At 36.1% G+C, this 20,324-nt stretch overlaps 1 protein-coding gene across 5 annotated transcripts in view; it reads left to right on the plus strand.

Moving 5' to 3' along the window:
* LOC143255511 (NAD(+) hydrolase sarm1-like) overlaps positions 1 to 20,324 on the plus strand; it is a 125,623-nt gene that overhangs the window by 66,255 nt on the left and 39,044 nt on the right. For 4 of the 5 annotated variants that reach the window (XM_076511292.1, XM_076511290.1, XM_076511289.1 and 1 more), the window contains exons 2-3: positions 12,178 to 14,232; positions 15,314 to 15,490. In XM_076511292.1, the coding sequence (XP_076367407.1) occupies positions 12,178 to 14,232; positions 15,314 to 15,490 (2,232 nt within the window). Of the gene's footprint in view, positions 1 to 8,131; positions 8,253 to 12,177; positions 14,233 to 15,313; positions 15,491 to 20,324 lie in introns of those variants that run through there. The other variant, XM_076511291.1, reaches the window with a different exon arrangement.

A 20,324-nucleotide genomic window follows, 5' to 3' on the forward strand; every position in this document is an offset into this window, starting at 1 on the left:
TAAATTAAAGACGGCTAGCGCAGATAGCCCTCGTGTAGCTTTGTGCGAAATTCAAAAACAAACAAACGTTATCGGAAAAGCAGTAAAATAATGACTGGTGAGGACTGAGGGAAGATGTCTCCCTGTACAACCCAACCCAGTGTTTATTTTTTTAAAAGAGATGGCTCTTTTTATTCTGTCACAAATTTTTTCTTCTTTTGAAATCCAAGTATAGCCAGTAGTAAGCGATTTAGAGCTGTTTACTGATTTAGAGCTGTTTATTGATGTTTTTTGTATGTGCTCACCTAATGCCAAGAATTTTAGTTGTTTACTCGCCATTCTAATGTCGTCAATTAACTAATGTTAAAGTTTCAAACCTGTTGCAGTGATTAACAGCAGTGTAAGTGAATCGTGCAGTCTGTTTCTGTTAACATTTATATTTCCTGGAATTAACTGTAACATTATTACGTCCCCACGACTGAAAGAGCAAGCATGTTTGGTGTGACGGGGATTCGAACCCGCGACCTTCAGATTAAGAGTCAAGCGCCCTAATCCCATGGCCAGGCCGGGACCATGTATGTAGAACAGATAGGGAATTTATTATTATTGAAAGTTTATGGGTTTTTTTTTCTAAAACGAAGTTAATTAGTGCTTGGAGACTTCCACTTAGAAAATTCTCAAACATTTTATATGTTGGTTTGTAAGGTAGGTGACCGTTTGCTTCTGAAATGTTTTTCTAATAAAAGAGCTGACAAAAAAACTTTTCGAATAAGAAACTCGTATAGAGGGTTAACTTATTTTAAAATTTTATTGCTTCACACTATTTGCTCAACAAATTTGTCTTTACATATCAAGTAACGCATACACACACAAACATTCTTTCTTTCTGACATGGTAAAATGTGATTCTAAGCTAACAGTACAAAACAATATATATATGTAAACATATAATGATAAGTAAAATAATTTCAGTCAATCTCCTAATTTCACTTGTCAGACATCCAATGACCTGAAAAGACAGCGATCAACGTTTCAGTTTCTGAACCGAAACGAACGTTTAGTAGAGGTGGCTTTGCATCTATATACTTCGTGACTTTAGTATAGAGTTTGGTCATCTGGAACTGTCAGTACATCCAAGCACCAGCCTTTCACCATTAACAGTCAGTACAGCCTAGCACCAATTATTGTAGCCCTGAAGTATCCTTGACTATTCCTCCAGAATATTTCTTTCCATAGTATCTTAAATACTTATAGCCACTTGACGGGATGCAAGGTATTCTGTTAGAGTATTCCATACATATTGAAGGGGCATGAAATTCGGTGTGTATGTGAGAGACACTGTTTGGTCATTCTTCTCTTACATGGAACATGCTGACCAGATTAGGTATGTAAGAGACACTTTGATCATTCTTCTCTTACATACCTAATCTGATCAACATGTAAGAGAAGAATGACCAAACATACCTAATCTGGTCAACATGTTCTATGTAAGAGAAGAATGACTAAACAGTGTCTCTTACATACCTAATCTTGTCAACATGTTCCATGTAAGAGACACTGTTTAGTCATGCTTCTCTTATATGGAACATGCTGACCAGGTTAAATATGTAAGAGACACTGTTTGGTCATTCTTCTCTTACATGGAACATATTGACCAGATCAGGTATGTAAGAGACACTGTTTAGTCATTCTTCTCTTACATGGAACATATTGACCAGATCAGGTATGTAAGAGACACTGTTTGGTCAATCTTCTCTTACATGGAACATATTGACCAGATCAGGTATGTAAGAGACACTGTTTGGTCATTCTTCTCTTACATGGAACATATTGACCAGATCAGGTATGTAAGAGACACTGTTTGGTCATTCCTCTCTTACATGGAACATATTGACCAGATCAGGTATGTAAGAGACACTGTTTGGTCATTCCTCTCTTACATGGAACATATTGACCAGATCAGGTATGTAAGAGACACTGTTTGGTCATTCCTCTCTTGACAAGACTTTACCGCAGCTGAGCCACCTCACCGCCGTGTGATAAGGCAAGTCACAGAAATCCGAATAAATTTCTTCAAGAAACGCCTTGAACTGGCGATGATTAAGTGCATGACCCCGAATGAAGTTCACTGCAGAAATGACTGGTTTCAGTACGCAAGAAATATCTAAGTCTTTTCCACAGAGTGCTTGCTGATGTATGATGCAGTGTATGAACAGAGCGCTTGGGAGTTGAAGATCTTCCAACTGTTTCCTGATCAGCCCCACCAGACCCTTCTTTACTCCAGTCATGTTTTTTCCTCCATCAACTGTTACACCTCTAAGCTGATTCCACTGAAGGTTATAGTCTTGCAAAGTTTTATGCACTTCCATGAAAATGTCTTCTCCGGTTGTTCTTCCGTGCGTGCTGCAAACTGATGCCAACTCTTCCGTGATCTGAAAGTCCAAATTAACTCCACGAGAAGTAATCGAGAGATCAATAGACTCATCCTGTGCCAGAGAATACTATAAGAAGTTCCTAGCTTTTTGGCGTATCTGTAATGCGATGTTCTCTCCAAGTTCTTCTGCTCTCCGTACAACTGAAGTTGCTGAAAGGTTGATACTTTCAAAGAATTTGGCTTTTTCAGGACACAGCTCATTTGTTGCTTCCATCATACACTCTTTGATGAAGTTGCCGTCAGTAAACGGTTTTCCTCGCTCTGCCATCCCATGCACTATTTTGTAACTTGTACGAGTGACAAAAACACGTTTCATGGATTCAAATTTCTCAGAACGGAACTTTCCTGAAATTTTCAAATATGTTGATAAATGTTTTTTTTTTTTTTCATATTGACGCCGAAGATTGTACTCTTTCAAAATGGCAACACTTTCGGTGCATATCACACAAGTAGCTTTCTGGGTTTTTGTTTCCACAAAGAAGTACTTTTCTCCCCATTCTTCATTGAAAGCACGACACTCAGAGTCCACTTTTCTTCTTTTAAGAGCAGCCATAACGATAGGCGAAAAAAAAACAGGATCTGAAAATGAACAACACAGAACGCTGTGAGAAAAGTATTGTACTGGTCCAAGAACACGCAAACAAAATATATTGAAACGTACGTTTGCCACGACACTTACCTAAGAACGAGTTACGAAAAGCGCATAACCCGACAACTAAGAGGAATGAGCTTGCAGAAGCGGTAACCCTAGGCCGCTGAATTTACAAGACAAGTCGAAATCGTAATGCTTTCATAGATACGTGCCTCAATATGAATAAACGGGCAGCAAGAACGAAAGAAGAATTTTCCTGTTGGTTAAAAATGCGTGACAGCCTTGTTTCTTTTTATCATAATGTTTTGTGTTTGCCAGCTTAAAGCGACCATCGGTGTGATTTATTTTGTTATGACAGTCGGACATTTGAGGAAATGTCACTTTTTTCCAAGCGGCTAGCTGCTGACGGGCCGGACAAAATGACCTCGAGGGCCGTAGTTTGGTGACTCCTGATGTAGTCTATAAAGTGTAAGCCGTTAATAATACCAATTCTCCAGATAAGAGGTTAGAACAAACATCAACGTTTAACGCCATATGAATATAGGTTCAAAAGTGACATGAATATTCTGGAAGTCAGTGTACGTTAGTTTACTGGTTGCGTGATGGCGCTCAACTTAACTATTGAAGTAGAGCTATTTTGTGCCTTATTGTCAGTGGGTGTATTCATTGAACATATGTCGTATAGCCAGCCTTATGACGTCTAGTCCTAATCGTTTGTACACTGACATGGCATCTAGCTTTGGCTGCAACCACCTGATTAATCCTCGCAGAAGCTGGCGTTTAATAGAGAGATGGTGGTTTAGGGTTATGAATAATAATCTGTTTTGTTCAAGTGTCAGAATAAATATACAGTTGGTTTGTAAACACAGTTGGTTTGTAAACACTGTGGTTGAAGAGATTTTGAGAAGAACACTATGAAAAGAATTACACAATTCGTTAAACTGCAAGACGAAATTTCGATATTATGTCATTTATGATACAAATTTATGATATAAAACTGTTTGTTCTGATAGCATTCCATGTTCGAGGAATTAGCGAAATTTTCGTCATTCGATTTAAATGTTAGATCACTGGAATGAAATGTGCCATTAGGTTTGTAAATATTATATGGTAGGAAAAATTTTGCTTTGTCAGGCTATTTCTATATCATCATCAGAATTTGTTGCTCAAAGGTCGCAAATATTGCTTGATATGGAATGTTGCCAGTATCGACCTGGAACTGATGTGCTTGAACCACTTGCTGTTTAAGAATATTTTGATTACAGCGGCATCTGATGGTGTATGCAGTAACATATTTGTATAATATTGGAATTATGTTCAAGAAAAACTAAAAACAATGTTTCATTGCTGATGTTAAATGATAAACAAATAACCCGAGGATGGTGTTTATGAAACTAAAATTCCCTCATTCATTGGTTGTTTTTATGGCCCTCACTGCAAATTAGAGCGAAGTTTATTGGTATACCCTTGACTATCACTACCGATCGTGTGGACAGGATATCTCAACATTGGATGAATGTAGTTTGACCAAAGTTATGTAACAGATATTACATACGAAACTTTTGACATAAGTCACTTTTGAAATTCACGGGACAACGGTGAAGGTCAATTAAGTTGAGAGACTTAAGCTTACAACGTAATATTTCTGGGGCGTATAAGTTTTTCCATGAGTACAATTTACAATCGATATTTTTAAAATCTCAGAATGTGAACAAGAAAATGAACAAATATTTTGAATAAGTCAATAACGTATGTGTTGTACGTTATTACAAAAATCTGTTATATAACAGTATCAAATCATTTTCTTCGCCCTTTGAATTATAGCTCGTACGACAAAAAGAGACTCCAGAAGGCTCCAGCATAGCCAGGTGGTTAAGGCACTATACTCGTAATCTGAGGGTCGCGGGTTCGAATTCCCGTCACACCAAACATGCTCGCCCTTTCAGCTGTGGGAGTGTTATAATGTGACGGTCAATCCCACTATTCGTTGGTAAAAGAGTAGACCAAGAGTTGGCGGTGGGTGGTGGTGACTGGCTGCCTTCCATCCAGTCTTACACTGCTAAATTAGGAACGGCTAGCGCCGATAGCCCTCGAGTTGCTTTGCGAAGTTAAAAAACAAACACCAACTTAATGATTTAACTTAAACATCGTATATAAAATTGGTATTATTACAACTGGAAATGATTATAATAAATGTTAAAGTTAAATTTGAGATAAAAGTGAAACAAATCCTAATAATCCATTATTTGAGGGCAGAGTTTGTTCCAAATGGCGATTGAAACTACATTGAAATTGAGTTTTCGAAACGGACCAGGGGCAGGTTGGTATGATAGTGCGAAGTTTGCACTAAGAATATTTCACAATATTTCACTCTAGATTCACAAGAGTATAATAATTATCTTCCTTTTTTTTAATACTGATCCTTTTAGTGATAACTGTAGGTACATAAAACATCAGTTTTGGCGTACTGTTGTATTATAACGTCATATGGTAGACAAAAGTTATATACAAGTCTTTAAAAACATTTAAACCAAATTTAAAATAGAAAGTAAATTACTGACCATCTTTTTCTGTAAAATAACTTTTATTCTACCAAAAAAGTATTTCTTGCACTACTGCAAATTTGTCACTTTGTCACGTTACGAACAAAAACCCGACATTTATTTAAGTTTGTTTGTTTTTAAATTTCGCGCAAAGCTACACGAGAGCCATCTGCGCTAGCTGTCCCTAATTTGGCAGTGTAAGACTAGAGGTAAGGCGGCTAGTCATCACCACCCCTCAACAATTCTTAGGCTACTCTTTTACCAACGAATAGTGGGATTAAACATCACTTATAACACTCTCACGGCTGAAAGGGCGAGCATGTTTGGTGTGAGGGGGATTCGAACCAGCGACCCTCGAATTACGAGTCGAGCGTCTTAATTACCTGGCCATGCCGGGCCCGTTTAATGAGGTATTCAACTAATAGTGATAACTGTGCGACATAAAATCTCTGTGGCATAACATGATAATGAATGTATTTTGGGACTACACAGACACTCAGATGAATAACTTTACAAAAATCAAGCCGAAACACTATTACACGGTAAGAGCTATCCAAACATTTCTTGTTCAAAACTAGGTTGTTTGATTCATAAGTTTATATGAAGTAGTCAAGCCTAGGGGGAAAAAAGAACGTGGTATTAATTCAAAATAAAATCTTAAAATAATACTTTATTTTATTTGCAGTGCAATACCTACCTTGATAAAACTTCGTGATTGTTAAATAATATACACAATATCTATTTAGAGAAAACAGAAAAGGCGCGTGCGTTACCTCTGTGAATTGAAAGCACTATCCCGGTATTTTATAGTCAATTGAACAGGAAATGACGTTTAAACACCATGTATGCATGCGTTACCTGCTGTATTGTTCTACATCATGCTCGTGGCTTTGCAAAAACTGTTGTTGAACTGAATCGTTTTTGAAATCTTCCAAACGTAACAGGGTATTCAGTGTAGCGGCCTTTAAATGTTTTGTGCAGTAAAATTATTATTCCTTGAAGTAAAAATAACGAACATGCAGTTTAGGCACCAATTAGGTCCAGTAAAATATCTAAATAACAGTTAATAACTTCCTTTGTAAAAGAAAAAAAAGGAATTATAGATAAAGGAATGTAATATTGCTACGAAAACAAAAACAAACCACATCGCAATTCAATTTTTACTCCTTGTATTTGCTTTCTGAAAACTTACCAAAAACTAGGTTGAGCTACCTTTAACAGATGAAGGGCTGTTAAGGTGACCCAAATCTACCTCACTTTGATGTGTAATTGGGAAATAGAAGTTGAATCTGGCTTAATTAAACTGTTTCAGTTTCTGTATCTTCTAGAAATGTGAAAGTCATAAGTTTTGGATACATTTACAACAGTAGAAATTAAGAAAAAATTGTCTCCCACGTGAAAAACGGTATCAAGTTGTATGAACTGCTATACTTTTGTGGAGAAAGAACTGTTATGGTATATCAACCATAATGATCAGTGATGACGAGAAAACCCACTTGTAGAGAAAAATATATATGTAAAAACGGCTCGTTTGGGTTGAGAAAATTTTTATGTAGAGGAGGATAAATTTGTTACGAGCTAAAGTGAGATAAATATTTTTGTCTCGAACATTTGGTCTAACAAGATGTTGTTTTATCTATATAAACACACACAGTTGAATTAAATAATTTATATCTAAATGAAATTAAATCAATAAACAAAATCATGAGGAAGGACTGCGTTAAAACATCAAATCCCAACCTCTGATTAATTATATTATAACCATAAAATATGAAGTCATATTTTATGGTTATAATATAATTAATCAGAAGTTGGGATTTGATGTTCTTAACGCAGTCCTTCCTCATGATTTTGTTTATTGATTTAACTTTCTTTAGATATAAATTATTTAATTACCCTAGGATCTCTTTTTTAAATAAAACTGTGCAGCGTATTTTAAAATTTAAAACTTTTTTAACTAAAAATTTTTTATGTTAATGTGTTTTGGTTTATGGCTTGAATATTTTATGGTTATAACACACATAGTTGTATTGATTAAGTCATGGCAAATTTTGAACTACGAAAAAGTGTTAAAATATGTACCTATATTTATTTGTCCAAATTGGAATAGGAAAACTATTCATATATATATATGTCTGTTTCATTGTATACACGATATAATGGTTCAGTTAGATTATATATTCAAGAAACAAAGGTTACATTAGTATAGAAAAACATATAAGTACTTGACTGTATATAGTTGTACAGGTGAACTCTGTAGTCTTAAACAGTTATGCACGTTTCTCATGGAAACAATGATTCATTGTGGTTTAGTTGTATTTCAACTTTTCGAAATACACCTGTTCAGCCGATCAGAAAGGACACGAACAAAACCTTTACAAACTGTTTAACCCTTATGTACTTGTAGAAGAAAATTAACCCTGCTGTGATTGGTTGATAGCAGGCCGGAAGTCGCTATAGGTGGAGTTTTACATAATTATAGTTGTAGTTACAAGACAAGTCAACAATTTGTGTGACGGTCCCCTATCCTCACTATCGATGCTATGTGATCACTTTGATAAGCCATAGGGTACACGGGTTTTCCTTACTTTTTGTTACTGTGTGGTCTCGTCCAAATACCCAGTAGATGAACTCACTGTGTAATTTTCAAAATGAACCGCAGAAGTGGATATTTACAGCCTTTTCAGACAACACTTGTTCAAACAGTAAGTTTGGGAGGCTTAGGATTTGTATCTCCCGGAATGTAACTTTGTCTTCAACGTTTGATAAACATAGGTTATACGGTACAGTTATTTTGTAACTCTCGTGTCAGTATTTCAGCCTGTTTTATAGATGTTTAACTGTATTTTATGATAATTGTCTGTACATTTCCTCCCTCTATCCATCCTCGTATCGCTGTATTTAGTGCCAACTTCATATATGTGTTTAACCATTCCGTAAAAACAACAAACTGCTCGTTTTTAAGCGTTAATAAAAATCAACTTCGATAGGCTACTTCAGTCATGTGTTTAATGTTTAAACGGTTGTCGCGAATCATTAATTAAATGCAGCTAACAACAATATTGCATTTAACTTGTTTTTCGAGGTCTTGAAATGCGTTATTTTTTGTATTATGTTTTACCGTTTAACGAATAGAAGGTTTAGTGATAAGCTGTAATGTGTTGTAACTGCTGACTGTTTTCTTAGGCACGTGTGTTCTTACGTATGCACTTAAATGTTTTACCTGCTTTGATTAATGTATGTATATGTACATCCATTTATTAGATTTTATATGCATACATATATATATATATATATACTATGCGTGTGTTCTAATGTATGTACTTATATATTTTACCTGCTTGGATACATTTATGTATATGTACATCCACTTATTAGATTTTTAATATATATTTGCTATACGTGTGTCCTTATGTATGTACCTATATTTTTTACCTGCTTGGATACATTTATGTATATATACATCCACTTATTAGATTTTTAATATATATTTTCTATACGTGTGTCCTTATGTATGTACTTATATGTTTTATCTGCTTGGATACATCTGTGTATATGTACATCCATTTATTAGATTTGTAATATATGTATACTATACGTATGATCAACTTGTAGCTTAACTTTATTGTCGTTTATAAATAATTATTCTTTTCCGTTCTTGTCTTGTGTGCACCGTACCGTCTCATGCTTTCTGGCTACCCACGGCGTATGCAACCCACTTGGATAAGCCGTATCTTATTTAGCATAGGAATTTCAGGTATAGAACCTCCTAAATCTCTTGAATCAGCGCGATTGGGGCGGTCATAGGGTATACAGGACTCGGGAGATAAATGTTTTGTGTTTGAATGATTAAAAGAACAAACATGTGTTTACTAGGTCCTCCGTCACGATTGGTTAGTTTACGATATGCCCAAAATATAACTGTTTTAACGCCTACACAAGGCTTCTGAAAAAAGAAAAAAAAAGCGTATCTGTTTGTGTGTATATGTATATATATGTATGTATGTATATATATATGTATGTGTATATATGTGTATATATATATATGTGTATGTATATATATATGTATATGTATGTATATGTGTATATATGTATATATATGTATATATATGTATATATATGTATATATATATGTGTATGTATGTATGTGTGTATATATATGTATGTATGTATATGTATATGTATGTATGTATATATGTATATGTATATGTATGTATGTATATGTATGTATGTATGTATATATATGTATATGTATGTATATATGTGTATATGTATATATGTATGTATGTATGTATGTATGTGTATGTATGTGTATGTATATATATATATATATGTATGTATGTATGTATGTATGTATGTATATGCATGTATGTATATGTGTATGTATATGTATACTTCCTTTTCAAATTCTGTTCGAAAAATTCAGCCTTCGTGAAGCTACACTCTGCTTCTATTTTATTATTATAACTTTATCGGCCTCACCAAGTTTAGTGATGTATTCCTGAATAAATATACTTGATAATTATAATATGTATTTTGTTATTATTACCTATATATAGATGTGACTTAATTATTAAACATATTAAAATATTTGATTCTGGTTTATTTTGCATTCCTGTTATGGTTCTTTAAAATATTAGATAATCGAGTCCAAACAGCGCCAATGTTTGGTGGTTACTTTGGAGACATTACCACAAGAAATAAGTTACCCGAAATAGGTCGAATCAGAATTTAATCATCGACCTATGTGTATCTAATAGTTCATGGTTGGAGCTGTTGGGGCGATAAAAGAGTGATTGTCATATCAACTTGCTCAGTTAGACAACAATTGGCGGAGGGTACTCTTGTCCAGCTGCCAACGAGCTGACCAATTGTCGCATTGTGTCTCAGGACGGCTGGTAGGGGTATTAAAATTTTTATCAATAAAGCAGATAACAAACATTTCAACCTGAAAATGACTTAAGAAGGTCGAAACGTTGTTTTTTGCTTTATTGGTAAAAGTGTGAATACCCACCCATATCAGCCGTCCATATCAGATACATTTTTATATCAAGTGGGTTTCTCGTCATCTCAAATCGTCACATTGTAAATGATAGTTACATAGCTGATATTCAAACAACGGTCGAGGTCTATCAGTTTAGGGGTGTTTTTCTTTCTGTATTCTTTAATTGTTGTTTCCGTCTTTAAGGACATTGTACATACAAATGAGCAGTAATGTTGCCCAAAATCACCCATTTTCAGTATAAAACATAAGAATTCCAGCAATAATTATTGATGGAGTTTTTCGTGTATGTGAGTCGTTTCGTATTTAGAGCCTTGTTACCAGATTGATGCATACACAGTGTAAAAGGCCGACTGGCTCCTTACTTATCGGTAATTTTAGTAATTTAAGTCGGAATAAAACACAAACATTAAACTATTGTAATTTTAGGGTTGTGTACACGTACTGTCGGTGTGAGGTAATGGAACAATGTCGAACATCGTTGTTTTCTTAGTACAAAGTTATACATTGGGCTGTCTTCACTTCGTCTATCGCGGGGAAGCGAAATCCGTAAACATATCGCTGACCGATCAGGAGACTCGAAAGTTTGGTTTGTTTGGTTGTTTGAATTTCCGGCAAAACTACAGAGGGCTATCTGCGCTAGCCGTCCTTAACTTTGCAGTGTGAGATTTGAGGAAAGGCAGCTAGTCATCATCACCTACCACCAACTATTGGGCTACTCTTTTACCAACGAATAGTGGGATTGACCGTAACATTACAATGCCCCCGTGACTGAAAGGGCGAGCATGTTTGGTTTGACGGAGATTCGAACACACGAGTCTTAGATTACGAGTCAAGTGTTTTAACCACCTGGCCATGCCGGGCCTATATCAATACTCACCCGTTTTTATGTCTTTATGTAAAGTTCATATACCCTCATGAGTTCCTATTTTGGCAAACATTTGATGTAATCACGCAAGTACACAGGAGAGGGGTGGTAGTGGCCGAACCCCCTATGTTTGTGATTTAAAAAATTATGTTTATATAATTATAGCGCAGCTACTTTTGGTATTTAATGTTTTTCACATAGTCTACGATCTTTCGATGAAGCATTAACACTTCTTGGCTTAGAATAGTAGCACAATCCCAGAATCCCCTCCCCAAACTTCACCATGATTTCCACAAGTTTGAACACCCCGTTCAAACACTTTGCGTACGAACCTGGTAATACTCACAAACTTTTAATATTTGCGGTTGTTTTTGGTAATAAGTAACTTGATGAATGAATCTTTAACGGAAATGTTATTTCAGATGTGCTGACCAAAAGTAGTACTCAATTTGAACTCCAGATTTTAGTATTGTAAGTTCATAAACTTACCATTAACCCACCTGTGGGTGACAAAAATTAAGCAACACTGCGGAGTTCTCTGACCAACTGATTTTTATTTTACGATAATACAATTTTTTGAGCATGCGCGATTCCTCATGGTTTGTCAGTTGTCTGCAATCGTTGTTAAATCTTAAGTTATTTGTGGACTTCGGGTATATTTTCAAGCTATTTCTAGTCTACACATTTTTATGTCTGCTAGTGAATGTGTAAACTCTTCACTGTGTTCCTTTATTGACCACAATATTTTGGATTTCTACAGATGTCCGACATCCCTGCGGAAAGCGGTGAAGAAAAAACAATGTCTGCGAATGGAGATGTGTCCTCTTTGGTCGATAACTTCAACAAGGCTTCCACAGTATTAAACAGGATGAACAGTTCGTCGTCAATGACCACGACGGCATCTTTTAGTAGCAGCACAGAGAAACTGAGTTCCAGTTCAGCCTTTTCGAGCAAAGAGAAGCTTAGTGCGAATTCTTCCTCCTCCCAAATGTTGAAGAGCAGCTGCACCACAGCTTCATCTTCATCATCCAGTTCTGTGATGAGTAAGAAATCGCAGCTGCTCCACTCGCTGGTTAGCCAAGAAGTGAAACAGCAACAGAAACAACAGAACGAATCGTATGTTGGCAGTCGTAACTTCAATCGCAGCGTCAGCGTCACCAGTAGTGCTAGCAGTGCCAGTAGTACCAGTGAATCAAGGAAAAAGACCATGACTGCCCAGAGGGGTATTTCAGTGGAAGGTACTTTGTTGGAGGAAGGAGAGGTCAAGGAAGCTTCTCCTCAAGAAATGAGGTTTGAACAGAAAAGGGTGACTTCTTCGTCCAAGTTGAAATTACTGACAGATGGTTTCAAATCTGAGAAGTCTGCATCTAGTAACAAAGAATTGAAAAGACTTCAAACGGGAGAAATGAACTACGAAGAAAAACTCGCTTCTTCAGCTGTTAAATCTCACCTAGAAGCCGAAGGATTTTCTGCTGAAAAAGCAACGGCTGTGCGACAGGAACAGAGACATCTAAAAACTGAAGATACAGTCGAGCAACAAGAAAGGACCGCGATGTCCTCTGCAGTGAAGCTCAAAACTGACGAGTTTACTGCAGAAAAGATTGCCATGGCAAAACAGGAAGAAAGTCAAGTCATCTCTCAAGCTTCCATACAGCAGCAAAGGAATATGTCATCAACGTCCAAACTAACTTTTACAAGTAAGAATATGAAATCGTCAACTGCTATTAGCAGTAGTCAAAATAAGCAGCAAATAGAGTTTGGGGGGATAACATCTGTAAATATGAGCCCCATCGTCACGTTTCCAGATGAAGGAGGGCCGTTTCAGGTAAATGATTCTTCCCCAAAGCATGCCATCACTCAGGGTCTTGAAAAGGATATAGAGATTCTCAACTCGCCAGCACCGTCTTCGGAAGTTGAGAAGGCCATGGCAAGGTTTGGGTCCCGCATGAGCACCTCTGTTGATAGGCTGAAATCTGCATCTGACGATGAAGCGCTACAGCTGTTATCTACAATGAACGATATGATTCGAAAGGCTTGGGCTGTTCCAACAAACGGCTACGATCTGGGGTTTAACTTGTGCAATATCCTCAGGAATAACGGCGGGTTGGACATTCTGATTAGCAACTGTTCTTGTAGTAACGACGAACTCCAGTTTGCTAGTGCTTGTCTTCTAGAACAGTGCCTATCCACCGAGAATCGAGGGTACGTGGTGGAAAATGGTCTGGGAAGTGTCGTCTCTGTGGCTTACTCATGCAGCATCAGAAACTCGGTCGTTCATTCCCGCATTGGCACTGGGATTCTTGAACACCTCTTTAAGCACTCCGAGACCACATGTAGTGACGTAATAAGAATGGGGGGCTTAAAAGCTATCTTATACGACTGCAGAAATACAGATGTTGAAACTCTACGTCATTGTGCTACCGCATTGGCGAACTTATCTTTATATGGCGGATCCGAGAACCAGGAAGCCATGATAAAACACAAAGTCCCCGTCTGGTTGTTCCCCTTGGCGTTCAACAATGACGATAATATCAAGTATTATGCCTGTTTGGCTATTGCCGCTTTGGTAGCCAACAAAGAAATCGAAGCTGCAGTATTACGTTCCGGAACACTGGATCTTGTTGAGCCTTTCGTGACCAGTCATAATCCAGAAGAGTTTGCTAACAGCACAGTGTCTCATGTCCATGGGCAGTCCAAAAACTGGCTTCTTCGGCTGGTTCCTGTCCTGGACAGCAAGAGAGAGGAAGCCAGAAGTCTGGCAGCCTTCCACTTCGCCATGGAGGCTGGGATTAAGAAGCGACAAGGAAACACCACGGTAAGACAAGAAATAAAACTTTTTTATTTTTAAAAAGATAGTTTATTTAGTTCGTATGTCCTAGATTGAGTAGCATTCAAAAATCTTGGCATATGCTCTAAGAAATTAAATTATCAGAGTCCAAATATTACAAACTTCAACAGTTCGTCATTTAAACAGTCATTTCTAAGATTCTTGTAAAATTTGAATTTCATTAATTGTTTAATAAACAACGACGTACAGAGTTCTTCAATCTCAACTTTCAACTCTTCAAGACTTTAGAAATTTACATCACTTTGAGCTAGCTACGCTCTGGGGTAGTTCTAGAATTTAATTCTTTTTTCGTGTGGGGATGGTAAAAAGGGTGGTTTGGGGTCTTCCTGTCATTGGTAGTTTTCAAGAAACTAGTGGTTTATTTATGACTTATATCTAGGCGTTGATCATTTTTATTTGTGACTGAAAAATAAACATTTTTGTAAACATTATACTTAAAAAAGTTTTGTGGGATTTAGGAAACTTATGGGAGGCTGAAGCTCCTCTAGAATCGCCACCTGTCTAGGTTCTGACAATTGACAAGATATTACAGAGAGTAAAATGAAGTTGATTTGAGGAAGGTTTACCCTGCTGATTGGGATTTAAAAAAAAGTTAGGGTCGCGTTTGGTTTAAGCCTCAAGAAATGCCCAATGTACACATCCGATAAAAGTCTATAAATACAGAAGCTGAAATTTGTGTACCACTGAAACTTCTAATTTTAAAAATTCAGCAACTGCCAATAAAAATATGTCGGTGTATATCACAATAACATACTTTGGTGATAATTTATAATAGGTAAGTAAGTATGACGAATGTGATAAAATTAAAGTGATAAAATCACTTCGAGATAGTGTTAGTATCGCGGATTTAGAGCGACTCATCTTAACAAAGTGACATATGGAAGGTCAATGTTCGTTTTGATGAAACTAAATCGATCGTATAAATAAAACTTGGGTATTAGAATACATCATTTCTTGATCACAGTCACTCGAGGTGAATTTTGTTTTGATTTGTTTTTTTGCCACAGTTATGAATGTTAATGTTGTTAAACGACAATGTTTCAACCAGATATTTCGCGAAATCGGAGCTATTGAGGCACTGAAAAAGGTGGCCAGTTCTCCCAACGCCATCGCTTCGAAATATGCTGCCCAGGCTTTGCAACTGATTGGAGAAGAGGTTCCCCACAAGCTGTCCCAGCAAGTCCCACTGTGGACTGTCGAAGACGTCCGAGAGTGGGTAAAGCAGGTAAGAGAAATAGTGACATTTTAGTAATAATATTTTACAGTTTTGGGGAGAACTCTAAGTTATTGTATTCCAAGATCACATTTAGAGAAAATGTGCGTACCGACTCGTCTCAGTTTTAACTGAATAACGTTTGTATGACTCTTCATGATAATTGAATAACATCATCATGACACCCATAAATGGCAACAAAAGAGTAACTGAGAAACGTTACCATAGCTTACATAAATAGTAATTGAACGTCAGTTCTATGAATCGTCTGAATTGTAATTTTGTGCACATCGCGTGTTTGTCAAAATAATATAAAGTTAAACAATAGAGAGTTTTGTATAAAGTGCTTTAGGAAACTGTTGTATTCGTTTCGATATTTTGAAGATTTTCTTCAGCGTACTTAGAAATTAGCCATGTTTGTTCAATAGGTGGTGTTGAAAAAGTTTCCCCCAGAATAAAATTCAATGGAAATGTGCATAAATCTTGAAAATTGAACAGCATTCAATCTTTCTGTTATATACCAACGTTCGACAAACAGCACTGATGAAAATAATACTATAATGCCCATTTGTGAATCTGAAGGTTCATTGTTTGCATCTCGTTTTCCAAAAAAAATTCGCTTAGATCCTCGTGTGGTTGGATGAGCTGTAAAACTGACGGTCAGCCAAAGGTTGCCCAAAAGCTGGCTGCGATTGCTAATGACTAGTTGCCTTCTTTTAAAATTAGAGACACCTATGTCCTACTTGTGTAATTTTAATTGATATCAAATAAGTTATTGTAATTGTTTTTTATTTTTCTGTGTAAATTATTCTGACTTGGCTCATCTTTTTCACAATAGTAACATCAATGTACATGATAGGTGGCGCCGTTAATCAATAGGTGTTGGCATAATCCAGTGCTTCTTAACCATTTCCAGCATCATTTATTTACTCCTATAACCTTTCCACAACAGTTCACTTACTACAGTTTAAAAACAAAACAAAACGACTAATACAACGCGTGGACCCCACCGTATTGTAAATACAACAAAAAACAACAACAAAACGTACAGTCCATCATGCGGTATCCAAGATACTGTCACTGGTTTCAGTTTTGCCTGCTCAACAAATTCTGTGTGAATCAACACTTGTATAGATAACGTTTATTTTAATTATACCAACAAAAAAACAAGCACAAAGTAGGTTGGTATGAAACTTGAGATTCCACTAAATATCAAGTGTATTTCAACTATACTCAACAGCTCAGAATACTGGTTGAGAACCCGAGAAGAGGTTTGAAAAGTATTGTTAATTTGTTTTGTCAAATAAAAAACTACCTGGTACATTGGACGTATCATCGGATTTTCTTCATCACTCAGTTCTGTATGAGTCTACAGAACAACCGCAGGTAGTGTAGCAGTAGCTATATTCGTCAAATGTTTGACTTGTGAGGCACATAAATCAACTTCAAGGAAATGCCGTACATTTTAACATCCATTTAAAGTTCATCAAACAGCACACGTCATATCCGGCTTCGGACATCGACAAAATTATTCTTTTTACGTCACACAGAATAATGTTTAATCTTCCACAAAAATACCGTAATCAAGGTAAGAAAAAATCGTTTGAAATTCACGTTAGATAATCTTTGTTGTTGTGTTTTTCTAGAAAGAAGCAAAAATTTCTTCATACATACAAAAAAATACCTATTTATTAATAGTGTTGCACTTTACTCTCAAACCTCGATAGGTGTTTGTTTCAGCGCAAAGTCGTGCATAAGACAATTTGTATTCTTTCCACCGCGAGGAATCTAACCCCGCATTTTAGTGTTGTAAATACGTAAACATTCCGATGACCCACCCACTACTCTCCCGTTCGTACAGCGGTAAGTCTGCGGATTTACGACGCTAAAATCAGGGGTTCGATTCACCTCGGTGGACTCAGCAGATAGCCACACACACACTAGTGCTAGAGTTAATTAGGTTTCAATTTATTTTTAGTGTTTGATATATATAAGCTAGTATTGCCTATAGAATATGTTTTCTTTGTGTTTCCATTATAGAATAATAAGGACCATTTTTAATATTATTATCAAGAAATTCTAGTTTTACTCAACTGATAACAACGTGCCAGAGAATGCGATTGAAATCGTGTTCTTTTTCTTGGCGTAAGGTGGTTAAGGTTTGTAAGAATTTAACGTAACGCGTTATCTTTGCTCCTTTTTACATATTTACAGATTCGTTTTGATTTTTTTCTCCACTTTTCCGCCTCCGCCGTCGCAATTGTCAACACCATGACCTCATCATTTTGAAACTAGACAAGTAAAAGGTGACACCTGAACTAACTAAACCTGTGACACGAGCTTATGATGCAAAGGTTAAATAACACTGGCCCCAAAATGTCGGGAGATAAATTAAAATGGTACATTATCTTTTAATCAGTGAACATATCACGAGTTATTTACGTTCGTTGAATAAATAAAACGCAAGGTGGCAAACATGCAGAAAGGGCTAGGCGTAGCCAAGTAGGCGCGTGCCGAGATTGTGAACCCGAGAGTTCACGGCTCGCGACACGCTGCCGCTGAAGTACTCTCCGCACGTTGATATCGCAGGTAGACGATCAGACGAAAATAACTGAAGAAATTATGGTGGGTGTTGTTGGCTATCTCTTGTATGAAACTTGGAACTCTGCGTCACCTGCTGGAAGTACTATATATCAAGCTTGTAATAACGAAGTTTCTCGGCATCGTTGCCCAAAATGTTAAATCCGGCTCGAAGTGTTCTACCTATTAATATTAATAAGATTTTCATATGACAAAAAAAAAAAAAATCGACGACGCAATTTCGTATTCACTTTTTCGGCTGCAAAAGTATTCACGAAGTGCAAATGAGGCTGCACTAATAGTAAGTAATTTGTGAGTAATTAAAAGAGTTGGTTAACCCTTAAAGAACGGTAATGTTGCAAGTAACAACATCAACATCTTATGTTCCAACTGCACCAACTCTAACAGTCACAGATACCCAACCAACTTTTACAGTTACAGGCATTAATGATGATACTAGATCAACTCTAACAGTCACAGATATATTATCATAGTACTACACCAACTTTAACGGTCATAGACATAGTGTCATGGTACTACACCTTAACCGTCACATAAATATCTTGATGGTACAATAGTATTACCAACTTCAACGCTTTCAAATATTGATGCTTGTTAATATCCTGGACATTTTCTATATTATGAATGATTGAAAGTTTGTACAGGAAATTACAACAATAGTTAAATATTTACCTAGTATGAATATGACATTCTAGCCCTAAAAAAAGTTAAGGTCACAGTTGCTGCAGTTGTGTTTTTCTCATATATACTTATTTTGCTCCATTACGTATTTTAAATAAAGGTTGTATAAAAATTTTAGAATTTTTATGTCAAAAAGTGATGGGCTAATTAATAAAAATGAAAAATACAGTCTTAAAATAACTTTCCTTAGGCCTGAAAAAATGTCTGCGTTACGACAGTCAGTCGTTTTTCCGCCAGCGCTACATGCATACAAGATACCAATAAATTTTAGTAACAGAATATGGAAAACAAACAATAAAACGTGTAGTTAACTATTTTCGCCACTTCTGTTAGGCCTAAAAAGTCTTATTACCGCAACAATTAAAATAGGAAAACAAAGAAATAATAAAACGAGTAATTAACGATTTCTAGTAATTTTTGTTAGGCTTTAAGAAAGTCCCATTACCTCAACATTTCCACCAACGCAGTGCTGCATGCCAAGCAGAACAGTTATAAAATGTTGCTAATTAAAAAAATGATTAAAAAAAATAAATAAACAGAGGGAAAATTCTATATACTTAATTTGAAAGAACATTAAAATACAGATGGTGCCTCGATTGCCACACAGATTAAGATTTAACATTTAAATCATTTCCTAATTTCACCACCAGGATACCGCTTTTTGGAGATTAGTGGCTGATCACACATATGAATAAAAAATACTCATATCAAAAACATTTTCCGAATTCTAATTCGTAAAGCCTAATCAGTTTATTAATAGTTTCGGTATTAGTTTCATAATTTGGTTTTGTATGTATACGCATAAACATTTCTAACCTTTGACCTCCATTTATAAAACCTTAAGATTGAGTGACATAAGAGTAAAGTGTAAAAGTCCATCTATCAGTGCTAAATTATGAACGGCTAGCACAGATAACTCTCGTGTGGCTTTGCCCGGAATACGAATAAAACAAAACAATAACATACAATAATGGGGAAAACTGTTTGAAAAGGAACCAGTACCAATTATAACTGAAACTTATTCATAGACAAACAGTGGGACGTAGAGACAAAACATACGAAAATTAAGGGGAAACTATTAAGATCACTTAAGAAAAGAATATAAAAACTGTGATGAACTCGACATGAACCTGACCACTAAAGGTCAAAACGTAGTAAAGGAATAAAGCAGCATGTTATAACAGAGGATATACACTTCCTGCGAATATATTCAAACGTGAATTGATACTCTTTAATGCAATCCAATCGGAAGAACAGGAATGTCATTCCGGACTGCTCTACTCCATTTTAACATCAGTTTCTTTGTACTGTCACTTATTCTCCATAACCGTTTTTAAAATTTCTATATAGATGACTATAAGGTCAACGACAATGATCAGTTTCTGGTCAATTTCCGAAGAGTGCTCAACCGTATTAAAAGACAAACATTTAGAACAACAATTTTCACTGATTAAGGGGCAAAACGTAAATACAAAAACGTATCAAAACCGCCCCTATCAATTTATTTGCTTTATACGAAGCCTTCGCATTCTGAAATTGCGCGCTGAGTGCGCATTTTTCTGCT

The sequence above is a fragment of the Tachypleus tridentatus genome, chromosome 7 (genome assembly GCF_004210375.1).
Source record: "Tachypleus tridentatus isolate NWPU-2018 chromosome 7, ASM421037v1, whole genome shotgun sequence".
In the NCBI taxonomy this organism is placed as follows: Eukaryota; Metazoa; Arthropoda; class Merostomata; order Xiphosura; family Limulidae; genus Tachypleus; species Tachypleus tridentatus.